The following is an 18,506-nucleotide window of genomic DNA, read 5'->3' on the forward strand; positions in this document are numbered from 1 at the left end:
ATTAATCAGTTCATCAGAGACGGCACTGCATACCGTACAAGCTGACCTCTTGTAGAGTGTCTGGCCTATTTGACACAGCCACCCGGAACTTCTGTAAGAGACCTAGAATCTGAAGAATATTGTCAAATTAGTTAAGAAAAGAGGGGATGAAGAGAAGATTACTGTCAGAAAGAATACCAAACGTCTCAGGCTGTTAATATTTTAAAGGAAGAGGAAATGGCATATGGTGATAATGCACAAGCAGGTGGAGTCAAATCACAACCTTAGAAGCTTCTAGAAGGGCTATGGTCTTGACCACAATAGGAATGACAAAGGGAAACCAGGAGACTGGATTCTAGCCCCATCCCTTTTCAGGTATGTCACACTGTATTTGTATTTAATCTTATTTTAGCCTCTGTTGTTTTCACCAATAAAATGTTATAAAAAGTAAACTGTGCATTTTGGAAGGTTCATGTGATGAAAAAGGACACTTTAAATATCATCGGCTATTATCACGAGTCAACTTTGACCTAAGAGCTTTCTTCTAATCTTTCTCAATCAGTTTAAGAAACCAGACTACTCCTCAATCTGTTCCAAAGTGGAACCTTCAGATATTTGAAGGTCTACAGAATGAACATGGGAGGAAATCCTTTTATCAAGCTACTAGACTACCGCTACCATCTTCAATTTCAGCATGTCAAAACCATACTCAGCTCCAATCATCTCAAAGCTTATGTGTCCTTCTCCCTGCACTGCCTAGCTCAGTAAATGATACAATCAATCCCTAATCACATGAACTGGCAACTTGGCAGACAGCTTGAACTCTTCCTCTTCCTCAGTCCAATGTCTAATTAGCTCTGAGTCCTTCAGCTGATTCCTGAGAGGCATCTCTTAAATTCCTCCCCCTTTCCTACCGCTTCACACTAGATCAGGCCCTTGTCCTCTCTTGCCAGCCATTACAATCACCTAAACAATATATCTCTCCAGTTCACAGATTCCATGGCAAACTCCCCCTTGACAGCACAAAGATCAAGCACTTCAGCTCATAGCTATCCTGTATGGCTGCCTCCCCTTATTTCCTCTTCTCCCCCTCCTTCCTGAAGCAGAAAGCTTAAAGTCTTCACCAGGTTACATAAGGCCTTCTCTGACACCCTTTCCCCTATATCTTCAACGCTGTTTCCTGCCAGCTCCTTCCCACACTTGGACAATGACAAAAACCACTTGCAAATGGCAACATACACATCTCCCAATGCTTCAGTGTCATCACTCACATATTCCTTCTGTCTGGAAAGCCACGCTGGCCAACCTATCCCCTTTAGCTGAAGAACTTCTACTTCTCTTGAGGAAAGAGAAACAGCAGTCAGAGAGGAAAGATGGTCTCCCAGATCTCTCCTCCTCCTCAACTTCTCTCTACAGTCTTAGTAGAGCAGTCTTCCTGTTCTTTTCTATCTTTATCCATCAATCACACCTAACTCAGCTCCCCATCACAGAGGAAAGCACTAGATTGTGAAGTATAACACAGATTAGGTGAATGGACAGTAAAATAATTAAATAAAAGGGAGACAGTTCCAACTGTACAACTGGGAAGAGGGAGGGAATTGGGGAGGAGGGAAGGTGGGAGAAAATGAGGGAGAAGGTAACAAGTTTGACAGGAAATGTATTCACTGTCTTATGTATGTAACTGTAGCCCCTCTGAACACCACCTTGACAGTATTTTTTTAAAGAGAGATTGTTTCTAGTTGTGAGACAGAGTAATAGAGGTCATTAACAAAACCAGGAGATGCTTTATAAAGAACTAAGCTTCCTATCTATCACTGCAAGTTTTCCAGTCAAAAGATGCTTGCCAAATGACAAAAGATTCACCGCTAAGGTTAGAAACTGGCTTAGGTCTTCTCAGAAGTTCGTTAAACTACAGACTTTGCATTCTACTCCATCTAACTTCCTCTCCTCCACAAGAGTGTCCACAAACACTGCAGCTGTGTCAGTAAAACATTAGTTAAAGTAAATAATATCAACACATAGGCTTATCCTAAGGTAAACAGGCAACCCTGAGAATAAACAGCTCTTTCTTTAGACATTAACCCCAGTCTCTCTGAATGTCTGAAAACAGCTTCATCCTCAAACTGTGATTTTATTCACTGGGGTTGAGAAAAGGGTAGTGATTACTACTGCCTGTTGCAAGAAACCAGTGCAAAATGAAATTGAGGAACCTCAATGATCCTAACATCATTAAAACTACAAGTGTGGCTTATATTATATGATGCAGACACCTAACTAATAATGGTATTTTCTGGATAGCTGTTTAACATTATGACTATGATTATTATTGTATTTGTATTATTATTATTCTATTTTATCTTTTGAACCAATGCAGTAATTGTATACATTCGCGGGATAATTCAAACATGTGTGCAATGTGTACTGATCAACTCAGGGAAATCAATCTCCAAACTATTAGGCACAGTGTAGTTACTATAAGTAACTAGGCCTTTAGCTCCTACAATATGCAATGCAGGCTTATAGCATTTGAAGCTTAAGAAAATATTTAGAAAATAATACAAATACTTAATGGAAAATTCTTAATATTTTTCTAAATAGTATATTTGCCACATTCAGACTCAACAAAATGCATAGAAAATACTAGCTCTCAATGAATATTTAGAAACAGAAGATTTGCTATATTAGGGATGTGGTCTGGTTGTGCTTGAATATTATTTTGCAAAAACAAATGTGAGGCAAGTTGTTTTCTAAATAAGAAATGTATGTCTTTCTACATTAGCTAAATCTTACAAAATGTATCCCTATAATTTCCACAAAATAGTCAACAGACAATGTTGTGACTTAGTGGTCACATAACAAAAAAGCTTTCAAATTTTTCAACTGTCTATACATATCACATAGCCACATAAAATGACAATGACACACCTCATTTCTCTTCAAGTATGTCTAAAACCCCCAACATGAACTTTCTTTTATGCCAAATATGTTAGCAAGAAATAGAATGTCAGTGATCTGGATCTACTTTCTCTCTCTACAAAAGAAAAAAAGGAAGCACTTAGAACAAGAATTAAAAATTTTAGAACCTTTGTTTGCTCATCCTGAGAATGCACAAACAGGAGTAGCAGCTTTCCTTCTTTAAAATTTGTTTGTTATTTATAGAGACATGTGTAAAATAGATGCTTGATGACTAGAAGCTGAAGCACAATTTGAGTCCTTTGTAACAACTGTTCTTTTTCTTCCACCTGCTTCCTTCTGGTTGTTGTTGTTGTTTTATGATCTGTTTTCATCATCCTGGCTTTCCTTCTACCAAGGGATGGCAGAGGCAAAGAGAGCAAGCAAGGTAACTGTCGCCACTGCTGATAAAGAATAGGCTATGTTAATGATAGCTGAAATAAGGAAGGAACCTCCCTATGAGTACCATTTAAGAATGAACATATGTCAGTTAAGCTGACTTAATCAGTTAGCTACTCAGAGCTGTTCTAATGGTAGTTTTCATAACTCATCCCCTCTCCCCTGTATGTAAAGCAACTATTCTTCCTGCTCTCATCAAAAGAGGCTCACTTTAAGTTTCTGATGTTCTGGCATAATTAGTAGAGAAAAACAGTCTCCTTCATTACAGGTGTGGTGGTACAAGCTTAGGTATGATGCTCTTGAGTTTGAAGAAACCTTCAAAGAAGAAACCAACATGGAGAGACCTTGTCTCAAAAATCCAAAGGAAAGGGCTGAAGGCATGGTTCAAAAGGTAGAGTATCTGCCAAGCAAGAACGAAGCCCTGAAGTCAAATCCTAATAGCACATGGGGAGGGGGAGGGGCTGTGTCAGACTCTTCATTTCATTCTCAAAATGGCCCTGATTTTAATGATAATGTATTGGACTGCAGGTAAAAGGACAAGATGTCTCCTTCTAGACCAATTTCTATGCTGTCAACTCCATTCCTCAATGTCTGAGCTAGGAATCCCATCATGAACTGAGATGAGTAAGGAATCTATTGCTCCAGGAGGAACAGGGTGGGCTCTAGAGAAAGTTCCATATTCTTCTCCTCAAAACCATTCCTATCAGCACACAGTGGCTCATGTCTTTGCCCAGTGGCAAAATGCCTTATGAAAATCAGCTTTGCCCTAACACTACAAGTACTGGCCAACCACAGTGGCTCATGTCTATAATCCTAGTTAGTCAGGAAGGAAGGTTCATGAGGACAGTGGTAGGAGGTCAGCCTTAGCAAAATGTTAGTAAGACCTGATCTCAACAAAACAAGCCAGGCAGAGTGGTGTCAGTCTGCCAAACCAACTAAGCAGGAGCCATACATAAGAGGGTCAAACATTAAGGCTGGCCAAGAATAAACAGAAGATACTACTCTAAAGATAACAAAAGTATAAAAGGCTGGAAATGTGGCTCAAGTGGTAGAGCTCCTGCTTTGCAAACGTAAGGCACGGAGTTTAATCCCCAATACCACCAAAAACCGGTGAAGTGCATATATATGGATTTTTTCTGTTTATAATCCAGGGAGGTTTAGGATCTCATAGCAAAATTTTGCTTTTAGAGGCTCAATGTAGCAGGTGAAAGATGCTGAAAACTGATGACGTAGCCCAGTGGTACAGCATTTTTCTAGCACGCACGAGGTCTTGGTGTTTGATCACCAACACCAAAACAAATTAATAAAATCTAACTCTACAATAGGACTTCAACACACTGAAGCTGAACCTGCATTTTAGCAAGATGCTCAGGTGTTTCCATGTGCACTGTGGACTGAGAAGCCCTGTTCTGGAGAACTTGGAATGAGCCGGTGGACAGCTAATCCCTTCCTACTGAGAATGTTTACTTGGATTCTCTACTGCAAATAAATCCATCACTATTTCCAAAAGTACAACTTCTAACAGACTTGGATAGAAAAATACAACTGTACTTTGGATTCTTCTGCTGTTGCTTACTTACTAGCAAGGTACTGAACTTCAGTAAGTACCAGTTTCTTTAGCCAACAAAGAAGCAATAAGAAAGAAAACCATTATACGGGACTGTTAAGGAGCTGAGAGGACAGAGTATGATAAGCAGGCGTGAAAGTAGGCCCAGCACAAGTCTGCAAACATCTTATTTGGAAATAAAATGAAATCAGCAAACATAACTTTAACATTATAAGTTATTGCCAGTATTCCCAAAATTATCATAAATATTTCACAGAATTTTAACAAAATCTCAGTATACATTTTACTTGGACTAGAAAAAAAATTAACTTAAAGTCTATATGAAGGAATTTTAACCAAGACAAGAAATGTAGGAACTATAAAAAGACCATACAAAAATGTATACAATTCTACAGAAAACTTATATTAAAAAGAGATTTTTAAAAGTCTTTAATTATTACAGAGAAGCACATAGAATAAATGAAAACAAGAAAATTAAGTGGTAAGTAAGAATTGCTTAGTGAAAATAAAATATAAAATGACCTAAATAAAGTATACATATAAGCCTGGCTCTGGTGGCTCACACCTGTAATCCTAGCTACTCAGGGGGCTAACTGGGCAGGAAAATCTGTGAAGCTGTTATCTCCAATTAACCACAAAAAAAAAAACCCAAAAGTGGTGCTGTGGCTCAAAGTGGTAGAGCACTAACCTTGAGCTGAAGAGCTCAGGGACAGTGCCCAGGCCCAGAGTTCAAGCCCCACAACTGACCAAAGAGAAAAAAAAAGTAAATAAAGTGTGTAAGTGTGTGTGTGTATAATATATAATATAGTATATATGTATACAATACATTTATATATATAAACATCAGTATACCCCATTGCATATATATACATATATACGTATATATGCATATATATTACATATATATAATGGGGTATTCTGTTTTTACTTATATGCTATATAATGTTTTTAATATACTGATGTATATATTATATATATGTATACTGATGTTTTTTATTTCCTAGTATATATTCATCTATTCCCTGGACAAAGGAATGGATCAAAGGAATGATAGTGCTGACAGTGGTCACAGAAGAACCATAACACCAGTGATCACAATTATTCTTACCCTACAACATAGCAGTTTACCTTCTGAGGATCAACTTGAGTACTACCATACTACAGTAATCACAACTCCCACATTCCTATGACAGCCACAGTTCCTGCATACCAATGTTCTAAATCCTTATGTATGAATGCTAATTCTCACAGCAGCTGGTTAAAGACCAGGAAACTGAGACACTAAATATGCCTAGCAAACATAGTTATAACTACATATTAGCTACTTCATTTGCTAGTTATGTATGTTGGTTACTTTTGCTTTATATCGTTGAGATGGCAATCTCATTTCTATGACTAGCCTAAAAGAGAAAAACAGCCAACAAAATGAAAAAATATGAATATATATGAATATGGGTGAGTATATTTGGACAGCACTAACTCTGTATCTGCATAAAACAAGTTGGGACACTGAGGGCGCATACCAGGAGAGTAACCTGAATTCTTGGAGAGGATATGAAAACTGAGAGAAAAGAAGGACTGGGGAAGGACAGAAACAAAACCAATTAGAAAGGTAGAACATAAGAAAAGTCAAGAATAAGATAACCACAAGGAAATACCACCATATGTTTTCTGGCAAGCCAGAGCCCTGTTAGAGTTTAAGAGGGACGTGTTTTTAGGAAATTTTCATTTCTCAGAAGAACAATACTTTTGTTAAATAATGTTTTTCCTCTCACATATTACAGATTATTAAGAAATTTTCCAAATCTTTAGTTTTTATTGTACAACAAAAATATCTCAGTAATGGCAAGTTTCAAAAACAAGTAAGGCTACAAGTTACAGCCTCCACCTAAGAGAAAGAAAGCTGAATTCTGCTCCTGGCACCAGCACCAACACCACCACAATATCTGACCTTTGACATATCATTTAACTTGCTCTTAATTTCCTTGCTTACAAAGAAAGGAAGTTCAGCCAGGCCATCTCTAGAGCTCTTTTTTGAGACAGAATGTGCTGATTCTATAATTAAAAAGCACAATGTGAAAAAGTAAAAGCTATTAGGAAATAAGAGCAATAACCATATTTTTAGGGGAAACAGAATTTGGAATCTTAGTTCCTTATTGCAAGTACTCAAGTTAAGAAGCCACTTGAAAGTGTATGTTTTTTATGTAAAAGCAACAAAAAAAAAACCCAGTAATATCAATTAGTGATTCTACACATCCAAATGGTAAATCTAACTACTTTAAGGTTTCATTTTCATGCTGAGGCATGCAAGTTGCTATTCCTGATATTGTTCTAGCCACTTACTAAAGTGAGATTGAATGTATCCCCATTTCAATGCCCTTACATAGAGTCCTAGAGTAACAGCCCCTGGAAAAAGGCAACTCCATGTCAGACTACTGGCCAAATAAACAATCTGCATGTTAGAATTTCTGGCAGGAAAATCTGAATAGAAATTATTGATAAAACACACCAAGAAATGGCAACTAAAAAAGTGCTTAAACATGACAGCTACCTCAAGTAACAAAGTTTTCATTTTATATTTCCATAATTTTCATAACTAATAATGCACTCATTAACAACACTTTATGAAAATTCATGCACGGATACCAGGCATAAAAGCCACTAACTCGTAGGGCATAAAGATTTCCATGAACTTGTTAAATTTCATGTATTTTATTTCCTTAAATGGTTATGGGATAGTTCCAAAAGCATACAGAAAATTCCTTAAACTTTGCCAACTTGGAAACAGTTACATGAAAACCACCTTTCAGACTGTATGGAATCCCCTAGAAAAATTTACCCAATCTTTCGATACGATATCTAGGTATGAATTCCTGCAGAAGCACATTAAGCATGCTACAACCAAGTTTTTATAGGCTAGGATGACCTAAAGAAAAAAAAATGCTTGGCTTGCAGAGTTATCTAAAATCCCTGCAAACAAGCGGTGCCCTTAGTAGCATGTCATAATTTTCTTATCTACCAGCACAAGCACGTGCACTTATTTATATCCCCAGATTAACTTCATGTCTAATTTTACTGACTAGCTAGTTAGTATCCAGGAGAGGAATTTTTTTTCTAATTACCAATGGAATTTGAGCTATATCAAAGGCATTTTAAGACGGTCAGACATTACTCCTCTGGAAGAAAAAAAAATAGAGGGTGAGATCCCATGTAAGTAATTAATGCTGAGCCGTTCACTCTGGAACATTATCTAGTGGCCACAAGAAACCCCCGGTCCAGCTGTTCCCACCTGTTGAGGCGGCAGAACTTTTCGACTTACCCAAAAGAGCAGATTGAGGGCATAGAGCAAGCAGCGCAGGCACTTCACGGAATCTTCTCTGGCCATTGTGAGCCTCAGGAGGGTGAAGCCCCATCCTTTCAGCACATCCTAATCCCAGGGGCAAAGCAGCCTGGATCTGCAGGGGGGTGGTGGGGAGAGGTGCAGGAAAAACCATACTTAGCATTGCAGGCGCCACCGCCTCCTCCTCCAGCCCCCACCTGGGGCGGGGGGGGAGGGCAAAGAATAGTAGAAGACAGACAGTCGTCCCCCAGCCTAGTTCATTGGAGCCATCGCTCGATCAAAAGTCATTTTGTTCAAAGTCACAATCGCAACTGAACTCCCCTAAGTACCACACTGGCTTCGGATAACACCTGCTGGGAAGAGAAAGGACTGCCTCACGGGATGGGCGAGGACGCACCTCCACTGTGGTTCTCCAGGGGACCCTCTGCAAACCTCCCTTCACGCACGCCCCTCCTCGGGGCCAGCCCCGCTGGCAACTGTCCTAAAGGACAGGAACCACTCTGCGCCCCCAGAGACCCCGCCCGTGCCACCCGCGGGCCCTTCTCCACGGGACAGTTCCTGGCACTACCCACCCTCCCCCCAGACCCCTTTCCAAAGTCAGCCCCGTCCCCGTCCCGCAGCCTCGGGGAGTGCACGCGCGCGACCCGCACAGGCTCAGCTCGGAGCTGGATGCCGCCCCGCGACTAGGGTTTCCAAGGGAGAACGTGAGAAACGGCGTTTTCCGTCCCAGAATAATGGATTACCCGGGGGCGGGGAGGGGGCGTCGGGCACCGGGACCCGAGCAGCTGTGCAGACGCAGGGTTCGTCACTCATCCCTCCTCCCCCGGCGCCCCAGCCGCCCGCGGAGCACAAAGCCCGGGCGGTCACCCGCCCCGCCACCGTCCAGGGCCAGGTCTGCGCCCCCCCCCCCACCCGCCCCCCGGCATGGCGCGGGAGTTGAAGTTGCCTGGCACCCAGCGCCCCGGCCAGCCGCCCGCAGACGCACGGGACAGAGTGGAGGGAAGACGCGGAGACGAGCGGCCACTCACCGTCTGCGCCGGGCTCCGTGCGCCACTCTCGCCAGGCGACACTTGGGGACGCACGGCGGAGACTCATCCGGGCAGAGCCCTTCCTCCCCCCGGAGGGACGAAACAAGGCATTGGCTCCAGCAGCAGACGCTTCCTTCTCTTCCTCTCCCCACGCCGCCGCCGTCGCTGCCCCCTGGGGAAAAAAGAAGAAGGGGGGGGGGGGAGTCCTGGGCAGCAGTTGCTGGAAAGTCTCAGCTAAGCCACCTCCCAGCACCGCTGTCCCTCCCAAGTCCTCGCCAAGTCCGGACAAGGCAGCCGCTGGCGGCGGTCAGAGCCAGCTGCACAAGCTCTCAGCGCATGCTCAGCCGCTGGCTGCCTGGGTTGGGTCCTAGTGGGTGTTTCTTGTCCAGCTCACCCCTAGGGAGCCCCCAGAGGGACCCTCCCTGTCCTCACCTCTCCAAACGACTCTCCAAAGGAGAGAAAACGTATCCACTCCTGAGATTCCCCCCGCAGCCAGCCCCTTGAAAATGGTGGTGTCCCAGAGAAATGGAGACTGAGTTATAAGCATGGGGAAACAGGCTTTTATGATATGAAAATATTTGTGTTTGAGAAGGGAGGGGTGAAGGAGAGGCCCAACCCAATTCCTGCATTGAGAAACTGGTTTTCACAACCTTTACAGAGCCACCTCCTGTGATTTGTCATTAACAGGGTGGCCTATGGTCCTTCTTGCTGATTTGTTTCCTTTCTTGATTCAAAAAGGGAGGGGAAAAAAAAATCTGTCCTGTTCCTTGACCCCCCCTTCCCATTGTCCATCAATGCTATCTGTGTGAACTGTCTAAGCTAGCACTCCGAATAAGAACACAGAGCATATCTTTAACTCTCACAAGTCATCCAAAGTTTCCAGAATTTCCCAAAAAGGATTATTTTTGAGCTTTAACTGGTGGTTTATCTTGACATGTCTACATAGTAGCGAGTATTTTGGAAAGTCACATTTTTATGAAACTAAAAATTCATAAGGCATCCCCACCAGCTACAAGAGAATGGTCCTTTCAAACATATTTATCTTTTAAGAAGAAATTTTATACATAAGAATAAAAATCACCGAATCCTCTGTCGTACACAATATTTTGATGCTTTATGCTTCATACTGCTGTACATTTCTATGGTTCATTTTGTGCATATTGGATGGTAAATAAGATATTACCAACAGAATGAGTTACCTGAAATTTATATTTGAGGAATAAAACTAATCATTGAATGCCTAACATTTTCTTTTTTTCTTTCTTTTTTTTTTTGTTTTTTTTTATTTTATTTTTTTTTTGCCAGTCCTGGGCCTTGGACTCAGGGCCTGAGCCCTGTCCCTGGCTTCTTTTTGCTCAAGGCTAGCACTCTGCCACTTGAGTCACAGCGCCACTTCTGTATATGTGGTGCTGGGGAATCGAACCCAGGGCTTCATGTAAACGAGGCAAGCGCTCTTGCCACTAGGCTATATCCCCAGCCCCATGCCTAACATTTTCTTAAGGGAAAAAAAGAATATTTTACTTCTGTCTAGAGTCAGCTTCTGCAGGATTAGCAGTATCATCTAAGTTGAACTAAAGTCAAGACCAGGAGACAACATGGATGTCTGGGTATCTAGAGTTAGACTGTTTTTGTTTTCTGTTTTTCCTGGTACTTGGTTTTGAATCGAAGGCCTTGAACTTGACATGTTCCACTTGAGCCATGCTTTTGGTCCTTTTTGTTTTAGTTGGTTTTCACATAAGATCTCAGGAAGAATTTTGTCCAGAGCCATTTGTGATCATGATCTTCCTACTTTATACTCCTACATAGCTAGAATTACAGAACTTCACCACAACATACACACAGAGATACACACACACACACGCACGCACGCACGCACTGCACACATGGCTTATTTGTTGAGATAGATCCTGCAAACTTTTTTGCTTGGGCTGTCCTTGAACCACAATAATCCTCTTTATTTCTTGGCTAGGTTTACAGTTGTGCCCATTCCTTTTCTATACATCTAGACTAGGGACATTCTTGGTAAGCAAATCTGTAGGCAGTATATAAAATAACAAGCCCAGCAGAGCACAAAAGATATAGGCATTCATACGTAATTCCAAGGAAAATGTCCAGTCTTCCATCAGAGAGCCACAAGTTTTCTAACAAAGAAGCTTCTGACATTGTGGAGAAGAGAAAGAATGTTCTTTATCCCTTATCAGTTTGTGCTCAATTTGTTAGTGTGTATGCATATTTTAAGTAAACTATTGACACAACTTCGGTCTGTATGCAGTTAGTGCCATACCACTGAGAGATACAAAATCCCTTCAGGGTGGGAAGCCTGACTCCCATCAAAATGGAAAAACAAGCATTAAGCATTTCCATGTCTCAAAACAGAGACCTTCTTCCATCTCTAGAAGACAGTTGATTACGTTTTCGTCAAGGCACCCCTTCATTGGTTTGCAAAATTACTTTGTGTTCGAACCACTTCTCACAAGCTTCCAGAAATGCCTAATGCTCTGCTACTTAAGTGCTACTCTCCTGGCACTTAAATCAGAATATCCACAAGTTGTGGCTTCAGCATAATGATGTCTTAAAGCTCCCAAGGGAATTCTAGGGTGCCACGAAGTTGAAAATCTACTGCAGTGATGGCTTTATAGATCCCTGAAACAAAGCAAAACAGTCTCTTCAGGTTTGATCGGATCAAATACCTCATCTATCAGTTGATAAACTGGGGTTACTGTCCCTACTTTACCAGAGAAGAAGAAGGAAAAAAAAAATCTGTTAAGTATTGCTAATATTCCTCATAAATGGCCATGAGAGTCTTTGAATCAGTATTTCAGTAGAGTAAGCATTTTCAGTATCAGGCAGTTTTGATGGTTTCAAGTTGACTATACTTTCCCATAACTTGCACTTCTCCACAGCCTGAGCAAGCCTTTCTCCCAAGAGATACTTTTGGGATACTTGAGGGCATCTGGCCCTCTCCCAATTTCCCCTCCCCCCCCTTTCCAATACTTCTCCAGGATCATATGACTTGACCTCACAGCTGTCATTCTGTAGACTTTCTATTTTTCTTGGTATGAGCTACTTTTTTGTGTGCGCACAAAAGGCAAAATTTTGGACATAACTATTTGAATGTGAAAAAGCATATTAGAAAGACTAGAGCTTTTTAATCACCCTTAAGGCAGGAGCTCCTTGTAAGGCAATGTGTGCTTCACTAAGTATCAGTTGAGAACTAAATTGGAGGTCAGTGGTAGATTGCTTGTCTGGTAGCCACAATGTTCTAGGTTGGAGCAGATAATGAACAAACAAACAAACAAATGGAGAATCTGTTATTTGAGAATATGTTTCAGATTTTCATACTCAACCACCCTGTCTACCAAGAAAAAGAAAAAATACTTTGGTTTATTTAATGAAAGTAACATGTCAAGTAATAGGATATACATTTACAAGCCATCTCTGGTGGCAATTGCAGAGTAAGCTCAGCTATGCACCAAGATAATCCAAGTTCTTCACTCTGAAAGTCATTTATTTGTGCGTTGTCTTTTTCCACTGACTGCTCAAGATGGAGACAGAAGGAGCAGCATAGATGTCTGGATTCAGCAATGACTTTCTGTTGCTTCTTAGCATAAGAACCTTATAAATACCCTTAAAGGAAAGCATTTCTTTTAATTATAGGAAGAGAACTAAGAGGTTCTTTAACAAAATATTTGTATCTAATGGAGTAACTACTTGAAGTATAATCTGGTGAGGTACAGCTGAGATTACCTTGAGCACATACATAGTAAGTGAAGTTTCTACAATCATAGTTTCTAACTGGGATGTGATTTACTCTTCCATTGTTGATGTACATTATAACAAAAATTGAAATGTGATAGGGATTTAGTGACAGGTTTGAAGGAGAAAGACATTCTAGACATTATTTATTTCTCCTTGAGTGCCAAAAATGATCACAAATGAACTTACTGAAGCTGTGACTGGCAAGAATGCTTCACTTTTCACAACTGAAAGAGTATGTCCAATAAAACTTCAGAAAATTCTTCCACTGCTGAATTAAATAGACTTCACTCTATTGCAAGTTTAGCACTGCCAGATAAAATGGAAAATGTCCAATTAATTTTAAATTCTAAAGAAATAGTTATTTTTAGATACAGCATGTCTTCAATACTGCATGGAGAAAACATCACATTGGAAACACAAATACTAAAAAATAAATTATACCATATCTATTTAGAAGTTACTTGCATATCCTACATTATTATTTGCTAAAGTTGGACAAACTGGGTAACCTAGAAAATTCTCCTCAAAGTGCCACAACCCTAAGTGAATATAATATTCTACATAAAAAATAGTAAATAATTGTAAGTATAGAAGTAGCAATTCACCCACTCAGTAATAATGTTGGTCAGTTATTTTCTCTCCTTTCTCTAATATCTAATATCTAATATACATATGTAATCACAGTGTCCTTTCCTACCTCTTCTTATAGTCACAAATGACTGACAAATTCAGCCACTCACTTCATTCAATCAACACCATTCTGGAAGAAGAAGAAATGGTTGCCTCCCATGAGTATCTTTTAAGATCAAGAAAACCTCTCCCAGGAGTTTTACAACAGATTAACTCATTGGATTCATGTGGTAGAACACTTTCACATACCCTTATATGTGTCAATTATTTTTGTATGCAAGACGTGTGGTTGTACCATGAATGGTTTTAAATCAATCAAGATAAATTCTTTGCAACTGGGCAACACTTCTCTCAAGTTCAGAAATTTGGACTCGTTATACCAGAGGGAGGGGTACAAACTATCCAGTTCTATTCAATTAAAGACCTTTTGAATTGTTCCTGAAAACTCATAACTGTCCCCAAAGAGAACCAAAAGTGAAAGAATGATTTTGACTCTCAAATCATCTATAGCTTCATTAAGGACACTGTCTTCAGAAATCAAAACATAGAAAATTTAAGAAATCTTTTCTTCTGTAGAAAGACTTGTTACAATTTTTTGAATTGAAATATAAAAGAAAGGAAGAGAAAGTATATAGATCTATTTACAAACAGCTACCAAGTCCTACCTTTAGAAAGAATCCATAGGAAATATTCCATTATACCATAGTTTCTCTTGCCACAATATTGCTAAAGAAAGATAAACAAAAAGTGACTATGAAATTAGACATATATTTTTATTTCCTGTCTCTTTAATACCCTTGCCGTGTTTTAAAACTTTCAGATCATTATGAAACTGTACTAAGTAAAATATTGCTTTATCTATTTACACTAGGTAAAAAGTTTAATTTTTAAAATGTTTTCCAGTAGCATAGCCGAACGCAGAAATAAACTTCATCCTACCATGTGAAAACTAATCCGTTTTATGAAATAACATCAGTTATAATTTGGGGATTAGCTTTTACAAGAGTTTTGTCATTGAAACTTAACTTTTCTATTTCCAAGTGTGTGTGTGTGTGAGAGACAGAGAGAGAGAGAACATTCTATTCATATTTTTGCATGTATGTGCAAGTTTTTTATTTCTACATTGTGTGGGTGTGCATTGGCCATAACTACATATGGTGAATTTGAAAGGTAGAGGATTTCCATTTCATAGGCCATAATATGGATGCATGAGATTGGCTGATGAATAAGAAAAGAACTAATATCCTTGATCTCCTTTAGCTTTGATGCTGTACTTTTTTATATGGAAAAGAAAATGTCATTACTAATAATTACCAGTATGTTTTATCTTTGTATGAACAGTTTTCTGTCTTAGAAAGTAACATTAAATGAGTTCTTTTCATAGTAATAAAAAAGTGATATGTTGGAGATAAAAAACTGTCCACAGATAATTCATATAGTTTTTATAACTCATAATTATTTCCATTATTTGAACTCATTTTGTAGCTTTATCATTAATATTACCTACAATAACTGACTAGAAAAGAAGATTGTTAGTGAGTTGACTTAGAAAATGTGCATCCTGTGTGTGTGTGTGTGTGTGTGTGTGTGTGTGTGTGTGTGTGTGTTCTAAAATGACTAGCAGGAATTAAGTTATGTATTTTTGGTGTGAGTTTTCAGTTGGTTATGTTTTATGAGTCCACATTACCTTAGCACTGGGTCACAGAGAAGTATCCCTCAAAGTGTGACAATTGTGAGGATGAACTGATTCTGACTTGGAGGAAAGGTAACCTGAAAATTAAAGTCACAACAGGCAGCCCAGGGCTGAAAAGTTGACCACATGTCAACTTAATATCTGGCATCGTAACAGCTATTCCCCAGATCAGACATAAAAACTGAGACTGTAATAGTCAAAAACTTGGATTCTTTCAGCTTATCCTTTTTCTCTTTCCTTTCTAAATGCATATATGTATGTATATATACTTACAAATTTATTTATAAAATATTTTTTTTCCTTTTGTCCCTCTCTACCACCATTATTTCAATTCCCAACCATCCATCATGAATTGTCCACATTTGTAACACAAGCAAGCTTTCTCAAACTTGCCTCAGTCAGTTATGGGAGCAGGCATGGATAGCCAGAACCTACAAACTAGACCAATCAATTAGAGTGTGACTGGAACTTGAGCAAACACTCATCAAAAGGCAATGTAAATTCAGGCAGCCAAGCGGAACCAAGTATGAGGGGAATGCATTGGCAAGCCCTAGGTGGAAATCTCGGCAGGAAGACAGATGGCAGTGTCAAAGAGGCCCAGCAAATGGTAGTAGGCAGGTGCCCTGGCAGACAGACAGAGCTCAGTGGTAATGGATTTGGACAGCAAAAATAAAGTGAAAAATTTGATACAGCAAGGACTACCCTGAATGCTGGGATGATTTGAGCCTTCTCTGTCCAGGCTCAGGTAGTGAGGCTGACTCAGGAAGGTGAATTCTTGTTCTTAAAACAAAAAAGAAAAAGAAAGACTCAAAAACAAGAAATAGAGTCCTGGAGAAATCTCTGTACACTCTAATTTTAGGAGTATTTGATTTCAAATTAGAAAAGAAGAAAATCTTTGTCTTTTAGCTAGAGCTAATGACAACCACTTTGAAGCATTTTTATATGAACAAAGGGAAGAATCCAAGCAACACCAGTAGAAGTTTGAATTTGAATGTTCACTTCTTTTACTTGCTACTTCAGTGGTGTGGTCAAGAGCTCGCTGCCTTCCCTCCCTCGGCCTCAGTTTTCTTATCTGTATACCTGTGTCTAAAGTGGCTGTGAGTTTTCTGTGTGAGTGGCTTAAATTTAGCATGGGTCACACTGCCCTTTGAGACTTAAATAGAATAGGCTGAGCCTATTTCCTGAAAGCAGTGGGTAAAAATGTTTTCTGCTTGTATTTCTTCTATGGACTATAGATTGGAGAATAATGGACAAAATACGTCTGGATTACTGAGTCCATTTCTAGATAATTTCTAGCCAATCTTGGTATGCTAACCTTCTTTCTGAAGGGTGACATGCTTTAGGAAAAGATTTTTCCCCCAAATATAGCTAGCACTACTCCATGAACATAGTTGTTCTTTAACTAGTACTGCAAAACATCTGAAAGAATTTATACAGCAGCACCACTTAAAACTGAAAACAAATATCAAAACTCTGTGTTTTCTGTCGTCCCACTTATTCCTTTTCAGTTGCCTTCCATAGCTGCCATGTTACCTGCCCCTCCTTAACTGATCTCACTCACTACTTACACCAAATTCCTGGAAACTTCTCATGCAGACAACATAGCTATCTTTTTCATGCTATAGTCTACTTTCAGCGTAGACCCTAGAGGTTTCAGCTTTCATACAATCCTTTCCCTTAAGAGGCATTCTGGCACTTAAAAAAAATTAGCAAATGCTGTAACCATGCTTACTATATGCTGTAAACTATTTTAAGCACTATAAAAATAGTAATAAGTTAGTCCTCAAAAATCTGTCTTCTGCAAGAGGCAAAAGACAAGTCATGTAGTTAGTAAATCTCAGGGTGAAAATGCATTGCAAGGTTCTATGGCTCTAGCAAAGTTCCAGGAAATGCATGGCTGTGTCACTGTTAGGAAATATTCTCATGGCTGTAGGGCGGATGTAGCAGAGAACAGCAGGCCAGTGGGAATACAATTATTTAGACATATTTAACCAAGAAACTTCTACTGATCACTAACACTTTAAACATTCTAAGGGAAACTGCCTCTAAAAACAAATACTACTGTATTTGCTTCCCAGAACGTAAGCAAACGCTTCAACCTACTAAAGGTTCTAAGAACTCCTGTATAAAAGAAATTACTTTTACTCTGTATAAATAAGCAGGAACTTCCTAAATATATTTGCCCAAGTAGTATATGTTTGTGTGTACACTCATATTGAGAAATCAAAGGAGAAATACTTCCTAATCTGGAATAGACCTAATATTCCACTGGACAGGCTATGAGAGTCATTTCAAAAGGACGAGGCAGCTAAGCAGCTGTAAACAACAAAGATATAGAGATGCATGAGGAAAAAAGAAATTGAACTTGACCCTGAATATTGGCCTGCTTCTCATGTCCATAGTCATGTGAATGGCTTGAAACCTATAGAAAGTTAAGAAAATGGCTAGAAATGGCAATATGAAGAAAGAGAGAGGGAAGAAAGGGAAGAAACATGAAAGACAAAAGAGAAGGAGGAAGGGAGGGAGGGAAGGAGGGAGGGAGAAGGAAAAAGAAAGAAAGGAAGGAGGAAAAGTGGGAGGGAGGCAGAAAGGGGTGAAGGAGAGAGGTAGGGATGGATGGATTTCTCATGTCTGTCTTATCAGAGATAAAGATGTGTCCTTGTCCTCCTTAGCAGTCACTTGCTAGGTTTCTGAAGTCCTTCTTTTGTGTGCTAGTCCTGACACAACCCTCATGGTACAGATGATATAACAGGAAGAACACACCTACTTGCCACCAGGGCTCTCTAGAATACTCCTGACATACAAATTGTAACCTATCCCTATCAGCCCTCCAGTATTGAATAAACAATATTTGTTAGCTTCTGCTTCTGCTTTTCCAACCTGATAGTGCCATTTAGAATCCTGAATTAAATCGGAAACCCTTCCTCAGATCCCATCTTCTTGGCTGAGCCTCAATACTACTCTTAAGATCACTATTCCCAAGCTAGAGGATATTGCTCCCTATGTTACAGCTTGCACTTCTTACTTCCCAAGGACCTGTTGAGACTAAATTCTCAAACTGTTATCATGTTACAACTTGTTTAATGTGTCAGCTGAATCATCAGTTCTCTCTATGATCACTCTTCAACTACACATTGCAACACACATTCCAACACACAC

General features: G+C 39.7%; 1 protein-coding gene across 1 annotated transcript in view; it reads right to left on the reverse strand.

Annotated features, from left to right (window-relative positions):
- The window catches only part of Tspan12 (tetraspanin 12), a 59,622-nt gene extending 49,906 nt beyond the window's left edge, over positions 1–9,716 (reverse strand). Inside the window, exons 1-3 of the mRNA XM_048340120.1 lie at positions 9,698–9,716; positions 9,266–9,430; positions 8,217–8,352 (exon numbers count right to left, since the gene is read on the reverse strand). Coding sequence (XP_048196077.1) covers positions 8,217–8,282 — 66 coding nt within the window. The 5' untranslated portion in view covers positions 8,283–8,352; positions 9,266–9,430; positions 9,698–9,716. The remainder of the gene's footprint in view (positions 1–8,216; positions 8,353–9,265; positions 9,431–9,697) is intronic.
- Positions 9,717–18,506: the final 8,790 nt, after the last annotated feature.

Source organism: Perognathus longimembris, chromosome 2 (genome assembly GCF_023159225.1).
Source record: "Perognathus longimembris pacificus isolate PPM17 chromosome 2, ASM2315922v1, whole genome shotgun sequence".
NCBI classification, from domain to species: domain Eukaryota; kingdom Metazoa; phylum Chordata; class Mammalia; order Rodentia; family Heteromyidae; genus Perognathus; species Perognathus longimembris.